General features: G+C 44.0%; 1 protein-coding gene across 1 annotated transcript; it reads left to right on the top strand.

Annotated features, from left to right (window-relative positions):
- Positions 1–4519: 4519 nt before the first annotated feature.
- On the top strand, positions 4520–14032 carry vma12 (vacuolar ATPase assembly factor VMA12). Its single transcript, XM_084323863.1, has 6 exons — positions 4520–5033; positions 5428–5501; positions 8136–8225; positions 10633–10675; positions 10842–10954; positions 12183–14032. Exons 1-6 carry the CDS (start codon positions 4850–4852, stop codon positions 12276–12278), a joined length of 600 nt encoding a protein of 199 aa, XP_084179989.1. The 5' UTR covers positions 4520–4849; the 3' UTR covers positions 12279–14032.
- Positions 14033–14220: the final 188 nt, after the last annotated feature.

Below are 14220 nucleotides of genomic sequence, written 5' to 3'. Positions count from 1 at the left end.
GCCCGTTGTAGCGTTGTTGCTATGGCGACGCCTTCCATGAGCTGGTGTCTTAAAGATGTCGAGGTTGGGCGCAGGGCTCACAGTCCTGCTGCGCCCGGTTTATGTGTCAAACTTGAGTCAATTGGTCACGTGTCTCACAGTTTACATATCTTTTTCTTGACCATAGTCTCATGTGGGAAGGTGTTTCTGGGAGGGTCTGGTCTTACACTCTGATTAAAAGGAGTGACTGGATTGAAATCATGTGAAACACAGGGTTTTTACTCCCAGCTGTGCAGTTGGGTCATACGGGTGATGCCTTTTCTTTATTTTTATAAAGAGTTGAATGTGTCTTGATGGATTGGAAATGAGGGTCCCTGATGGAAACAAGACTAACGTCTTTCTCAGGTCTGCCTCCCCTTAACCTATTGTGTGTATTGCCGTACTGGGTTGTACCCTTTCTGCAGTCTGTTGGGTAAATTTTTTCATTCATTCATTCATGGAGTTGATTGCATCTCGCCCCTCTTGTCGTTTCCCTGGGCATCTTGGGGATTCAATATGGTGGTCTAAACGGCCTATTGTTGATGTGGGTATGTCCAAAACGCACACATAGTGCTAGCTCAGGATGTGCTTTTTGGGCCATTGGCTGACTAGCGCGCCTTGATTGCTTGGGTGAAACAGCGTTTTTATGGAGCAATTGGGATGGGGGTTTTTCCTCTTCCGACACCCTGTGTGGTTGTCGATGGGTTCCCGTTCATGTCAGGGGATGATGACGGAATGGGTCTGGACATATGGGGAAGGGTCTCACGCCCTAGGGGTGGGCCACCGGGCGCGGTTCATACCAACACGTCTGGGTGGCGCCTTCTTTTTTATGTTGGGATCAACACGCATATCTGCCCCTTCTCCTGGGGTTGGCAGGTCGGCGTGATTAGGGCACGGGACTGGTTCTGGTCGCGCTGGTCCAGATCAGTTGCACCCATTGTCCGCTGGGGATGCAGATCTGCTGTTCTGGTACCCTGAGGGACTTGGGGTTTTTTCAGGGGGAAAAATGCTAGGTCGGTCCGGGTGTCACAGGGTTGAGCGTTATGGGACCCTTGTTAGGTGCGTTGTATTCTGCACTGTCGTAATGGCTTACGGCCGTGCCGACCTGTACGCGCCCGATCTCGTCGGATCTCGACCGCTGTGCGGGTTGGTCTTGGTTGGTACTTGGTTGGGTGACCTCCTGGGAATACCGAGTGCGGGGTGCTGGGGCTGGTCTTCCATTTTTACGCTCTTCTCTTGCGCTTGGCGCTGAGGGGCCTGTTGGGGTGGTTTTAACCTCCTCGGGGGACCCTGTGCCCCCCGTATCACCGGGCCCGGTCCGGGGTAATGCTCGTTGACCCGTAGGCCCGGGATAGCCCTGTTGGAAACCGGAACGCGGGCTGCGGCGGTGCCGCAGGTGTGTTTTGGGGTTTCTTTCCTGAGGGGTTATGGGACCAACCATTGCATGGGGTAATGCCTGGGTGGTTGGTTCTCTGGTGTGTTGCTGCAGTGTCAACTCCCGGTTCTCCGGTTGAGGGTGCCCCTGCACGTTCATGACGTCTGCCGATCGTATGGGCTTTTTCTGTGGGCAGCTGTCAGGGGCCGAGTGGTCTAAGGATCCCACTTCTGACATGCTGTTTAAAGGCTTGGTTATGCGACAATGCCAGCATACGCCCCTTCCGCCGGGGCGGCTGTTTTCAGCTGTCCTTTCTGGCGCCTGCCTCGTCCGCAGTTTCCAGGCTTGGGTTGACAGCCTGTTGCCTGGTCTTTTTCCCCGGTGCACTGCCTGCTTCCGTTGGTTAACTCTTGTGTGTTATGACCATGCTGTCTGCCTGTTGCAGGGCCTGTGTTCCAGGCGGTGTGCTGTTGGGGAGGACAGGGCCCGCTCGGCTGAGGGGCCTTTGTCCGGATACGCTGGTGATGTGGGGGGCGGGGTCACTAGGTGCCCACCTGGTGGGGTCTTGATGCTAGCATCATGGACTTCTCCGGGCCCCCATTCCAGGGAGTCCAGTCCTTTTGGTGGGTCTGGGTCTTCCTTCGCGCTCCGCTGCTACGGCCTTGCCACGGGGTTGGGTTTGCCCTTGATCCCGTGATTCTGGGGGCGGTGACGAGGTTGTTTCCTACGTTCGTTCCCGGGTGGCATGCGGGTTGTGCGTGGGTGTAGTCGTGGGGTCAAGCCACGGTCTGCTCACCCTGTGCGTTGGGTTGCTTGAGTGCCTCTTCGCACGGTCGGGTCCGTCGCCCTCCCGTGAAGCCCCTAATAGGGGGGATGCCCTCCATTAGGGGGGGTCGGGGGGGCTCGGCCCTCCCTGTTCTGATGGTTGTGGGGGGCTGTCAGCGGGGTGTATTTGTCAGCCAGCGGCTCCGCTTGGCCTCCCTTTGTGCAGTAGTGATGCCAAGCAGAGCCCCTAACGGAACAGAACGTTAGGTTATGGCTATAACCAAGTTCTGTTAGTTAGGGGTGACGCTTGGCATCAGACGGCCGCTGCAGCCCTTGACCTCACCTTGTGGTGAAAGCTTGGGTAGGAGGAGAGCAGGTGACCACACACCTGCTTATGAAGGTAAGCTGATGAGGGGTGTGGTCAGACTAATACTGGTATTAAAGGTATATTTTGTGGAATTTTATTCAGTACGCGTGCACGTACGCGAGGGAGTGCAGTAGTGATGCCAAGCGTCACCCCTAACTAACAGAACTTGGTTATAGCCATAACCTAACGTTTTGTTCTCAACCATAATTTTCTTTGGACAATAAACCTTACAAACTACATCAGCTGCAGCCTGGACATTAAACTCTGTCAACATCCACAACTTCTTTTGTTACCCGAGTATAAAAACACTAGTAGGTGCATCGTGGCGCATTGTTCATTTATTAGTTAATGACAACAGCTTCTCAAACTAACGCTATTTATTTAAATTGTTCCCGTTAATAATAATGAACATAAGTAGCGGTAATAATACGTAGGTTATTGATCAATGAATGTATTGAATGATACATTAATGGTGTACAAATGATACACCAGTAGAACTTCTGTACTACTTCTACTGTAGAAGTCATGTTATTTCCTCATTGTCCTGCCTGCCGTCGCCTCCAAAAATAGGATCGAGGCGATTTTGAGCGAGGCGACAGAAATAGCTGCGCGACCGTCGCTTCAGAATCTCCTGCCGTGTGGGTTCTCTCATTCATAACAATGAAGGCGATACAATTCTGTCTGTCGGCTCGCTAAAAAAATCGGTCGCCTGGCTAAAATCGCTCGCCGTGTGGGGACCCCTGAAGGATGAGGCATTAAGTTGTGCTTCAGAAGGAAACTGTCCTTCTGTAAACTAAGTTACATTGTTCATTTAGTTTGTATTTACTTTTCTAGTTTAAGTTAATTCAATTAAAGAAATTGTAACTACAATTACATTTAAAACATTGTTTGTTTTTCAACCATATCTGTTGACAATATAATTTCTTTATATATTGAAGGCTACATCCTGCTACCTTTTTCAGCTTCTCTATTTCAAGGCAATATTTACAGAAACTAAACTAAAACTAGTAATTTCCTATACAAACATGTTTCCTACTATTTATGCATAATAATCATCTGTTCTGTCGCCACGTGAGGGAACATGTATGCGCGGGAGCGTGCGTGCACGTGGCGTCCAGGCAGTTCTGATATTACGACTGCACCCCTGAGCATAATCAGTTCGAAACAAGGCGGACATTAATAACATTTTCAATCAATCAATCCAATAACACACGCTCACTTAAAACAGCGCAGGTTCGTGGCTGCCACAGGCTTGCCCAGTGGCGTGTTGCTTTTTAACAGCGGAGCAGTGCAAGAATGTGACAATGTGACCATGTGACCGCGGCAGCGCGAGAGAGCGGCAGTGCGGAAATAGGCTGTCTATTGCCATTCTCTAAGACAAACGCTAACCTTAACCAGCTCCTTAACAGTGCCTAAACTTAACCGTTCTAACCTTAACCAACTCCGAAACAATGCCTAACCTTAACCTTAACCATGCCTAACCTTAACCTTAACCATAGAAAGAATATTGCCATTCTCTAAGACAAACTCTAACCTTAACCAGCTCCTTAACAGCGCCTAAACTTAACCGTTCTAACCTTAACCAACTCCGAAACAATGCCTAACCTTAACCTTAACCTTAACCATGCCTAACCTTAACCGGCGAAAGAATACACGTTAAAAAAAATTGATGGGATTCAAACTAGTCACCAACGGACCGCAGGACCGCTGCGCTGCCAGGTGAGCTGAGCTTCGAATGAAAATCATGGCGGATTAGGGCTACATAATGCCGCAAGCTCTGCCGCTCCGCTCTGCGGTTGCCGCGCCTGCCGCGGGGCGTGTCGCAGCCAATCAGGGAAAACGCGGAAGCAACGGCAGCACTGCTCCGCTGTTAATAAGCAATAGGCTGCCCAGTGAGAGGATTCTACGGCGCTGCAGCTGGACCCTATTGGAAATAATAGATCGTAGAACGGAAGTCCCCTTGCGAACAGGAAACGTCATCGGGTCACAAGGTGGTAAACACAACATGGCTGCGTGCGCACAACAGTTAATATCTTCAAACTCTCTGCTGTCAACTAGCCAAACTATGTGATGTAAGTAAGGACCCTACATATTTTATTGACAGAAAATATATATATTTGAGGACATTTGAGCCTTGAAGACATTTGGAAGTGGTTAGCTGTTTGAATATATTTAATTAAGAGCTGGTAAGTTAGCATCAGCAAGCTAACTGGTGTAACGCACCTAGCCTCCTAACCATATAAGGACGTTTTACTAACCAGCGAGACATCAATATCAAAACGCCCAAACGCCAGACTGGTGGAGACTCAACCTCGGATAAAACCATGGCTTTGTCGTTTGTGGTTGGAGACACATTCCGAGAGAGTGTGATTGAGCTACTGGAAAAGACTGACTCATTAATTCCTCAAGAACTGCGTGAGGAATTGGAGCTCATACTTGAAAAGCAACAGCCAACAATCCTGACCTTCCGAACAGCAAGACAACTCAAGACATATCTCCACGACAATGGTAGATAATTTCTGTTTAACACTGTATAAGCCATTGATTGTATAACATTGTTTGTCTAATAATACACTGATTTGATGTGACCATGGGAAGATTAGTTCTGGAACAGGAACAGCTCTGGAATAGCCTACCCATTTCTAGGGTTTTTTGATCAAAGATATCAGACAGAACTGAGGCCCTGTACTATAAGAGTATGCTGGGGCCCCTTCATTAAAATTAGGCTTGCACAGGCACATATTAATATTATAATTGAAATTAGTGAGATAATGAAAATAATCTACACATGAATCCTGTGGTTTTCTTGGTCTTTGGTGGTCCCCGGGACATTTGAAGGGTATGTCTAGTCAGTATACCAGACATGGATGATGTGACTAACTTATGAATGTTTTGCTTCCAGGTCATCCATTCTACTTGCATGAGTTGCTGGAGGACAGCTCATTGCACCTACCTGAAATAGTGAAGCCTCCCAGGGTAAGTGAAGCCATGCTGAGATATCTTACCTAAGCATGACTCGGGCAAGAAGAGAAGAAGTCTTTATTTGTCATGCAGATTTTATTAAAAAAAAAAATGAACACATGCGGATGCGATGGGCGACCCACAGGAACACACACACATGCACTGAGTCGCTGATGAAATGTTCTCGGCACTTCCCATCCCTTCGTCCTGCCCCCCAAGGGCAGCCGGGAGCAGACAAGGGCTGCAGAGAGACAAATCCAATTGCTCCTGTCTGTCTTCGTCAGGGGCGCGACAGCGATCTGTTCTGCATGTTTTTCCATCGGGTTTATCTTATCAGGAGGAGAAACCCTTGCAAGTATGGGGAGAACATGCAAACTCCACACAGAAAGGCCTGGGACATGATACCCCACCTGGTCCCCAAGCGGGAATCGAACCCAGGACCTTCTAGCTGTGAGGCGACAGTATTAACCACTACACCACCGTGCCACAGATTAAAAAGGCACTGCTGACATTCAAACTCAGGATCTCCTGTTTACTAGACAGGCGCTTTAACCAACTAAGCCACAGTGCCAAGACTGTTTTCGGGAGGGGCTTGTGCCAGAGAGCTCTGCAACATGCCTATTTATGCACATTGAAATATTTTTGTTGAACCCGTATCTCAGGAGCACGGTCATTGCTTACCAAACCAATGGCAATGGAGGACAGCTTAGAATAGCCAAAAATATCTGATGCTATGTATTTTTGGCTTAAGCTGTCCACCAGTGCCATTGATAAAGTAATGATTATGGTCTGTTGCGGTCATTTCTATATCGACTTATTGTGTTACATATGGACATGAACTTGATAGTTTTGCTGACCTCGATATTGCCGTTTACATGCGTGTTTGTTTACATAGAATGTCACCAACATTTTAGCCAGTTGCGTTGCTTCTGTCTCTCTCGTCTCAGTCTGATCTCTGGGAGACAGGGCTCAGCTGCAGTTCCTCCTGCATTCATACACACACAAAGTGAACCAGCCAGGTGTAGACATAATATTTGTTACTCCAGGCTAATGGGTGTTTTTAGGTGACGACTGCACAGTTTCAGCCAGAAAGTTTGGAAGAATAAATGGCCTTGGTTTCAAAGCCACATTCCACAGCTCTGGTGTGGGAACCACTGGTGTCCTGAAAAGCAGTCAGGAGTGGCTCAGTGTTTTGTGTCATGGTCGGGAGGGGATGAGACGGGAGTAAAAACTTGCATGTGTCATCATCTGCACCCTTCAGTGGCTGCGCATCTCTCCCTCATCATTCTCTTCTCTCTCCTCCCCTGCTTTTTCTAAAATAATCAGCTGTAGACAGCTTCATTTTGGCACTTGCTTGCTTGAATGCGTTGAATAGGCAATAAATATTTTCACAATGAATGAGCTATTTCAGCTCTGATCCGCGCTGTTTCCTCAACTGATGATAACTTTTTTTAGACTATGCAAAGTTACCAGTTGCCTTTCCGAGTCAGGGAGCCATGGAACATTCGTATAAGCTGTAGTTCGACATGCCTGGCATGCTCAACTGATGGAACCATTAGCAATACCAGTAACCAGACAGTGCAATATGTCAAACTATAATCTTAAAATAGATTACATGAATGACTGCATCTTTGTTTTAATGAACCATTCGATTTCATCCCCACTTGCACAAGTGCCACTAAGTAAAATATGAACTGCAAAAATGTGACCATTTTGCTTGCAATCTAGAGCCTGAAATGCCAACTTTGGCAAAATAAAGTGAGACTCTCACGTTATAAAATGGTCTTAAAATGACAATAATATTGTTTATCGCAGTTATTTCTGAGACAATATATCGTCCAACAAAAAAAGTTATTGTGACGGGCCTAGCCATGCTCCTGAGATGCAGGTTTAATGTATCTCATAAAAACTGTCAAAGAGGGCTGTGGTACGGAGTCAACCCAAGGCCTAACAAAAATAATGGTTGGTTTCAGGTTGCCGACCGACCCTGCCGATTTAGGTGCGACCCAATATATTTTATGAGTTTAAAAAAAAAAATTATATATTAAAAAAAAAAAAATCATTTTTTTTTTTTTTTTTTTTTTTTTTTAGAATAAAGTTTCATAGAAATCTTAGTCAAACATTTAGTATTATGGATATTAAACATGCTGGCAGAGTACATGCATCCATGTTGTTGTGAACATTTTAACCCTTTCACTGCCACACGACAGCCGGTTAACCCTTTCACTGTGACAATACAGAAGGTTAGCCCTTTACTATCACACAACCGACGGCGATGCTCCATCATTAGCATCATTAGCTCCGCATCCGCGGAGCTAATGATGCTAATGATGGAGCATCGCCGTCGGTTGTGTGATAGTAAAGGGCTAACCTTCTGTCGTGTGGCAGTGAAAGGGTTAATTAAATAAAGAAATTCCCTATCCATAGTCGCCGTGGGAAAGAATAAAAAAAAAAAAAAAAAAAAAAATCCCTACCTACCCATGGCCAAACTGACAACCAACCTGAAACCAACTATTATTTTTGTTAGGCCCAAGCAGTATTTTTAACCCAATAGAATCGGAGGCGGCTTAAACTCCAGTGTCTTGGTTTTCTCCCACCTCAGAACCCTGTGTTGGTGAACTCAAGTGTCTTGGTTTTCTCCTCCCTCAGAACCCTGTGTTGGTGGCACGTCTGGAGAAGATCAAAGCCAGACTGGCCAATGAGGAGTACAACAGGATCACACGCAACGTTAACGCTCAGGTAAACAATGGACCTGTCTCAAACCCTGCCCCTTTTCTTGATCCTCCAATCACAACTGTCGCTTACCTCGGACAAACTTGGTTTGTCCGAGGTAAGCGACAGTTGTGATTGGAGGATCAAGAAAAGGGGCAGGGTTTGAGACAGGTCCATTGTGATAGGCTGGCATTTCAGGCATGGTTGTTGTTGATTTGTGTTTGATGCCAAGGCGTGTGTGTTTTCAGTCCATGTGTGGGACTGAAATGGCTGGTTGATGGTTGACTTTACCGTAAATCTTTTTTTATTTAGCCCATTGAGATCAGCGTCTCTTTCACAAGATATACTGTAACTTGGCCAAGAAAGCAGCAGCACACGTCTTAATATAAATCACAAGATAAAAAGAAACTGTACAAAACAACATGTAAAAGAACAAAGCAGCATTAACCCATTCCCCGCCAAAATCGCTGTTCAGCGTTATTGCCCGCCATGCGTTGTCTGCCAATATCGCTGTACAGCGTGTTTCAAGTTCATATTTCATATTTTCATCATGGAATTCATATTTCACCCACGGAGCCTTGTCATATGCTGCGGGAGCCATCACAACTCTGCAACGCTTCAATACCGCCACCTGGTGGCTGATCGGCGAGTTGCAACCGGAAGTCGATCTCTTGGGTTCCCGGTGCGTCTCACTATTCCGTCCGGGCACTCGTTTATCGTCCCTGGACTCAAGACACACACCGTGGATATCGATCCGTTGCCATAACTCAATAATCCACATGATTTGGGCGTATATTAGTATTATACAAACCGGAACTGGATCGCATCGATCCACATCACATAACTGGGATCTGTTGGCTCCACTCTCATCGCCCATCGCTATGAGGAAGCTGCCGTAAGTTTCAGCGTTTTTCTTTATCATTTTCGATACAAACTGCTCTGATCTATATATCACCCATACTACATACATCATTTAACGTCGGTCACGGAATTATAAACGACCCCCCCCCCCCCCCCCCCTCCGTTCACCCGCGGATGATCAGTCATAACGCTTAGGACCATCAAACGGCATTTGATAATCTAATATATGCATTTATGTCTATATCTCACGTTCTAGGAAATACTGCAGAAAACGATAACATATTTATACAGACAGTATTTTCGTATGAATGAAAAAGTAAAACGTTCCTACATCCTGAACGATAGCTAATCGATGTTGAATGGGCCATAGTAATGTCAATTTAGCAATACAATTTAAAAAGTTATAGCCCTGCAAAGAAGGTGAACATCTCCATAGACTTATAGTACTGGCAGAGAATGGTTTAGGATGATCAAAGTGGTGGCAGAGAATGGGTTAAGAAGTACACATGATACAGGGCGGCTACGTGGCGCAGTGGGCAAGGCCCTCGCAACGAATGCTGGAGACTAGGCTCGAACAGGATGCCTCCTGTTCGAGCCCCGCTCTCCACATTGCTTTCAGTTTAGCTGGTTGTCCACAGTAATACACATTGGCCGTATTACGGGGAGGGAAACTGAAGGGTGGGGATCGGGCGTTGTGGACAGCGACTCCTACAGGTCGGTTGGTGCGCCTGCGCAGTAGAATCAAGAAGCGACGGGGGCGGGGCCCCTCCAAAGCCCAGACCCCCGACGCTGAAAGATCGAGCCGCGCATGTGAAAAGATGCGACGGCTGTTAGTCCACATTGCAGCCGGCTTGTGGGAGGCAAGAAACAACGTTCGAAGACAGGGGAGGGTTGAATTGGACGATATGAAAATTGGGATGGGAGAAAAATAGAAAACGGGAGAAAAAGTGGATAAAAAAAAGAAGTACACATGATACATAGCACATCATATAAATATATCATATAAAGTTCAGATGTTTGGGATAATACAGACAACAAATCAATTACATGGACACTGTCCAATAGTTTCAAGTCCTAGATCCTTCAGGATCAAACCTAAGTCTTCATAAGAAATTAGATCAGGTAATTTTAAATCTTTCTGGAGGGTGTTCCAAGCAAAGGGGGCAGCAAATTGTAAAGCTCAGTGCGAACACATGGAACAATAAAGTGCAGAGCATCTTGAGATTTTATGTTATGGAGGACTGAACTTGCCCCTCAAAGTCGGAACCTTTTTGCAAGCAATGGTGACATTCTTATTTATTTAGGGTGCAGAATATTATATTAACACCACAGTCTCCTTTCACTACTTGGGAATTTTATAAATGTTGAAAAGGGACTGACACGTGTGAATAAACTTACCATAAAGTTGTGAGATTCAAGCTGCATGTTCCAATAAAAACAAAATAGACTTTTGCATTACTGATTCCTTAAAGAGCTTTCCCAGACTAGTTACCCTTTTGCAGGAAAGATTGTAGTTTGGGCCAGACTGAACTCGGTTGAACTATCTTAACAAGTATCTTTCACTGTCCTCAAGGAAATCAATCGGAGTGGAACACTGGGTGATTTTGGAAAGCAAGGTTGGTATAATATACATTAATTTACCTCAATTGTTATTCTGACTAAACATTCATGGTTATAGTAGTGATCAATACATACTTAAATTCAACATGCAGTAATTGTAGGTTAATTCATCATATTACTTGCGATTAATTCTGCTGGTGTCCATGTTCCCCCTCTCTTCAGTGCGATCAGCCAAAGCAGCTGTGGTGACCGTATTCAACTTCCTGGTGACGGTGGTAGCTACTTTTGCCTGTTCTTACTTGGGCAGCCAGTACCTCTTCACTGAGACTACCGCGGTAAGAGGAGCTACAGTATAATGTCATAAATGTACTAGTGCTGTCAATAGATTAAAAGAATGTAACTAATTAATCTCAATTTTCTGTCATTTTAATCTAGATTAAAAATAGCATTTTTCTATTTAAGACCGAAGCTTGTAACAGATATTTACTTTAGTAAAAGCATGGAATTAATGTAAAATCAACACAAAGAAAGTATATTTAGATTCAAAGACTATTTTAATAGCTTTCTTTGAATACAGTTTCTCTCCTGTGAAATACAAATGTTCAACAAAACCTCAGTCAGAAAGCTGCTCTTTCTTATACCCGAACAAGCAAATATACTGCTGAAAGTTCAGAACGTTGAAGATTTTCACTCCATAGATTAATCTAGATTAATTTATTTTAATGCTTTAAATAATTTAAATTAATCTCAAATTAAAGCATTAATTTTGACAGCCCTAAAATGTACACATTCATACATGCCTTAGTTAGAATAAATCTTACCACACTATAAGTGAAAATAGACTGATGGGTGTAACTTCAGTGTGGGATTTATCCATCGACTTCCATAGTCAAATTGGGACACAAAATGGTCACTGAAAATGCTTCTAGCTGTATTTGCCGCTTCCTATAAATTCTGCTGTGTTCCATGGAAATAACTCCTGGCCAACCAGAAAGATGGAACAAACACAAGCTTGCTGTAACACATCAGAGGTAACTGGGGAGTCGAACTGTTATTCGTCCAAATGTACATCCATTTTGTGCATTATTATAAAAAAAACATTTAATTGTGATTACCCATATAGCTAGGTATTAGCTTGCTTTAACACACTATGTTTTGTTTCCTGCAAACTACACCGATGTATTACTCAGCTGGAAAAGTACCTAAGGGGATGGGGAGTTTGCAGGAAAGAAATCGACCCACTATCATATTCAAAGTGCAGTGTCTTGATGTTTGAAGTATATGGAATGTTCAGAAAGCGAATGGGTCTCTAAAATGCTTTTTAATGGAGGTTATGCTAAAATGCTTTAAATGGTCATTATTCTTGTGCTTACTGCACAAGCGCATGTAGAATTTTCAACATCAATATATAATTGTCAAATACATAGCTAGGTACAATTGCCGTAAAAAAACGTAGACCATCATCCAATGGATCAGTAGCCTATATTTCAATATACAGGCTACCCACCTTCAGGACACTGATGTATGGATGTTAAAACTGTATACCTTTTACTTGTGTTCTAGAGGGTGATATCTGCAATGATAGCTGCATCTGTTGTTGGCCTTGCTGAGCTGTATGTTCTCGTCCGGACCATGGAGGGAGAACTAGGAGAACCCTAGCAGCCACAGAAGCAGGAGGTGGGGAACCATAGCAACCATGGAAGGAACTAAGGGAAAAATAGTAGCAACTACAAAAACGGATCTGGCGGAACCCTACTGTAGCATCCATGGAAGCGCTCCACTTTGAATTTTCATCAACAAAATGCATTCCAGATTACCCGAGTATCTTTGTGGACTTTTGAAAAGTAAAATTGAATATTTTCAGGGTCATATTCAACTTAACTGGAGAGGCGTGATTTATAAAGCTAGTTTTAAGGAGCTATGTGTTGCTTTCACTCTAGCCATTTTGTGTCCCCAACATGAAGTCAAATGCATTCTAGGAAGGATGCCAAATGGTGGTATGTGGGAGCCGTGACATCAAGATAAAGTGCCTGAATGTCATCTGCCATTTGTATATAATTGGCTTGTCTGAAACCCTGCCCTCTTTTCTTGATTCTCCAATGATAACTGTTCAGGAAGCGCAAGAAAAGAGGGTGTAGCTTGATAGGTAAATTATGTTTGCTGAATACTAGTACTTGATTAATGTTTTCTTAATCAGATTTTTGCTGATATTGTGTTATTTATTATTTTTATGTATGTGCTTTCCGACCTGTGAAACGGCTTCCTCTGTTCATTCTTCCTCCTGTCTCCATTGGAACATCTGTGTTGTAAGCCGTCACAGAAGAATGGACTGTTTTTCACTTGCAGTAGCCTGTTGATTCCCCTTCATCCTTCCACATTTGTGTGCAAGACATGATTGTTCAATAAAACAGCATCAGCCTATAATCAAGTGTAATAATGGATGAGGTTGATGTTCAGCCGGTTACAGTAATTGCTGGTTAAGTCCATTTAACTCCACAAAGTGGTATTGGAGGATGATTTGAAATTAGGCTGAATCTATTTTGTAAGACTGTAAGACACTTGTGTTACTGTGTGTTTCCTGTACTTAAATTGGATTGACTGGTACTAGTGGTATTCATTCGTCATATCATAATTCTAACTCTAATTTCACACAATTGTGTCTAGGCTTTTACTGTAGATGTTGTTCCGATGCTTCTCTTGATTAATTATTAATGAATACTTGTTCTTCCAATCACAGAGTGGTCTTTGCTTTCACATGACAAAATAACTTCACAGCTGTGCCATTGATAAAGGTGTTTGTGATACTTTTGTTATTACTGGGCTATTTAATAGCCATACCTTATATTTGCCTAATAATCGCCTCTGGTCTGTTTTGAAGTGAACTAGAGGGCAAAATGGGTTTTTACAGCTAAAGATACAAAAACAACCAATTACTGTACACTGGGGAATCTGGCAGGAGAGCCTGTATCCTGTAAACAACTATCTTATTTCAAAACAATTCTAATATTACATAGCAGGTGATCTGCGTCATGTTATCGTCCTTCCTTCCTCATCTCTCTCAGCGTTTAGACAGTAGGTTTTTTCGGGGGGAAGTATTTCATCTTTCATCTGTAAATAAGCACACGCCCTGTCATATCGGTGGAAAGATTAAAAGATAGAACTACATCTGAAATACAAAAAATAAAAAGTACCCCCCCCCCCTAACATCTCGGATTTGACACCTGGATTAAGGGTTTATTGAAAGATTATTTGGTATTAAAGATGATTATGATATGCAGAGATCACTGTCCAGCAGTCAGGCTGAGCAGGCGAACAGTGACCGCTGTTGTCTGTCATATCTGGCCCTGTATTATTCCTCACATGTAATACTTCAGAACTTAAATCCAGCCAGAATTAAAGAGAGTATAAGCTGATAGACCCTGAGCTCTGCTTTTAATTTATTTCTTATTATTCATTTTGTACCCTTCCCTCCTTCTGTCCATCTAAGCCTCCCAATATTTGTGGAGAAAGGGATATGGGGGGAAATATTTTTATTCAGAAAATAATTATTTCTGTCGTGGTATCTTGCCACAAGGAATCATTTTAATCAGGATGTTTTGAA

Source organism: Notolepis coatsorum (genome assembly GCF_963971535.1).
Source record: "Notolepis coatsorum genome assembly, chromosome: 1".
NCBI lineage: Eukaryota > Metazoa > Chordata > Actinopteri > Aulopiformes > Paralepididae > Notolepis > Notolepis coatsorum.
Note: the sequence above shows the minus strand (reverse complement) of the source record. Positions and strands in the feature narration are given on the sequence as shown.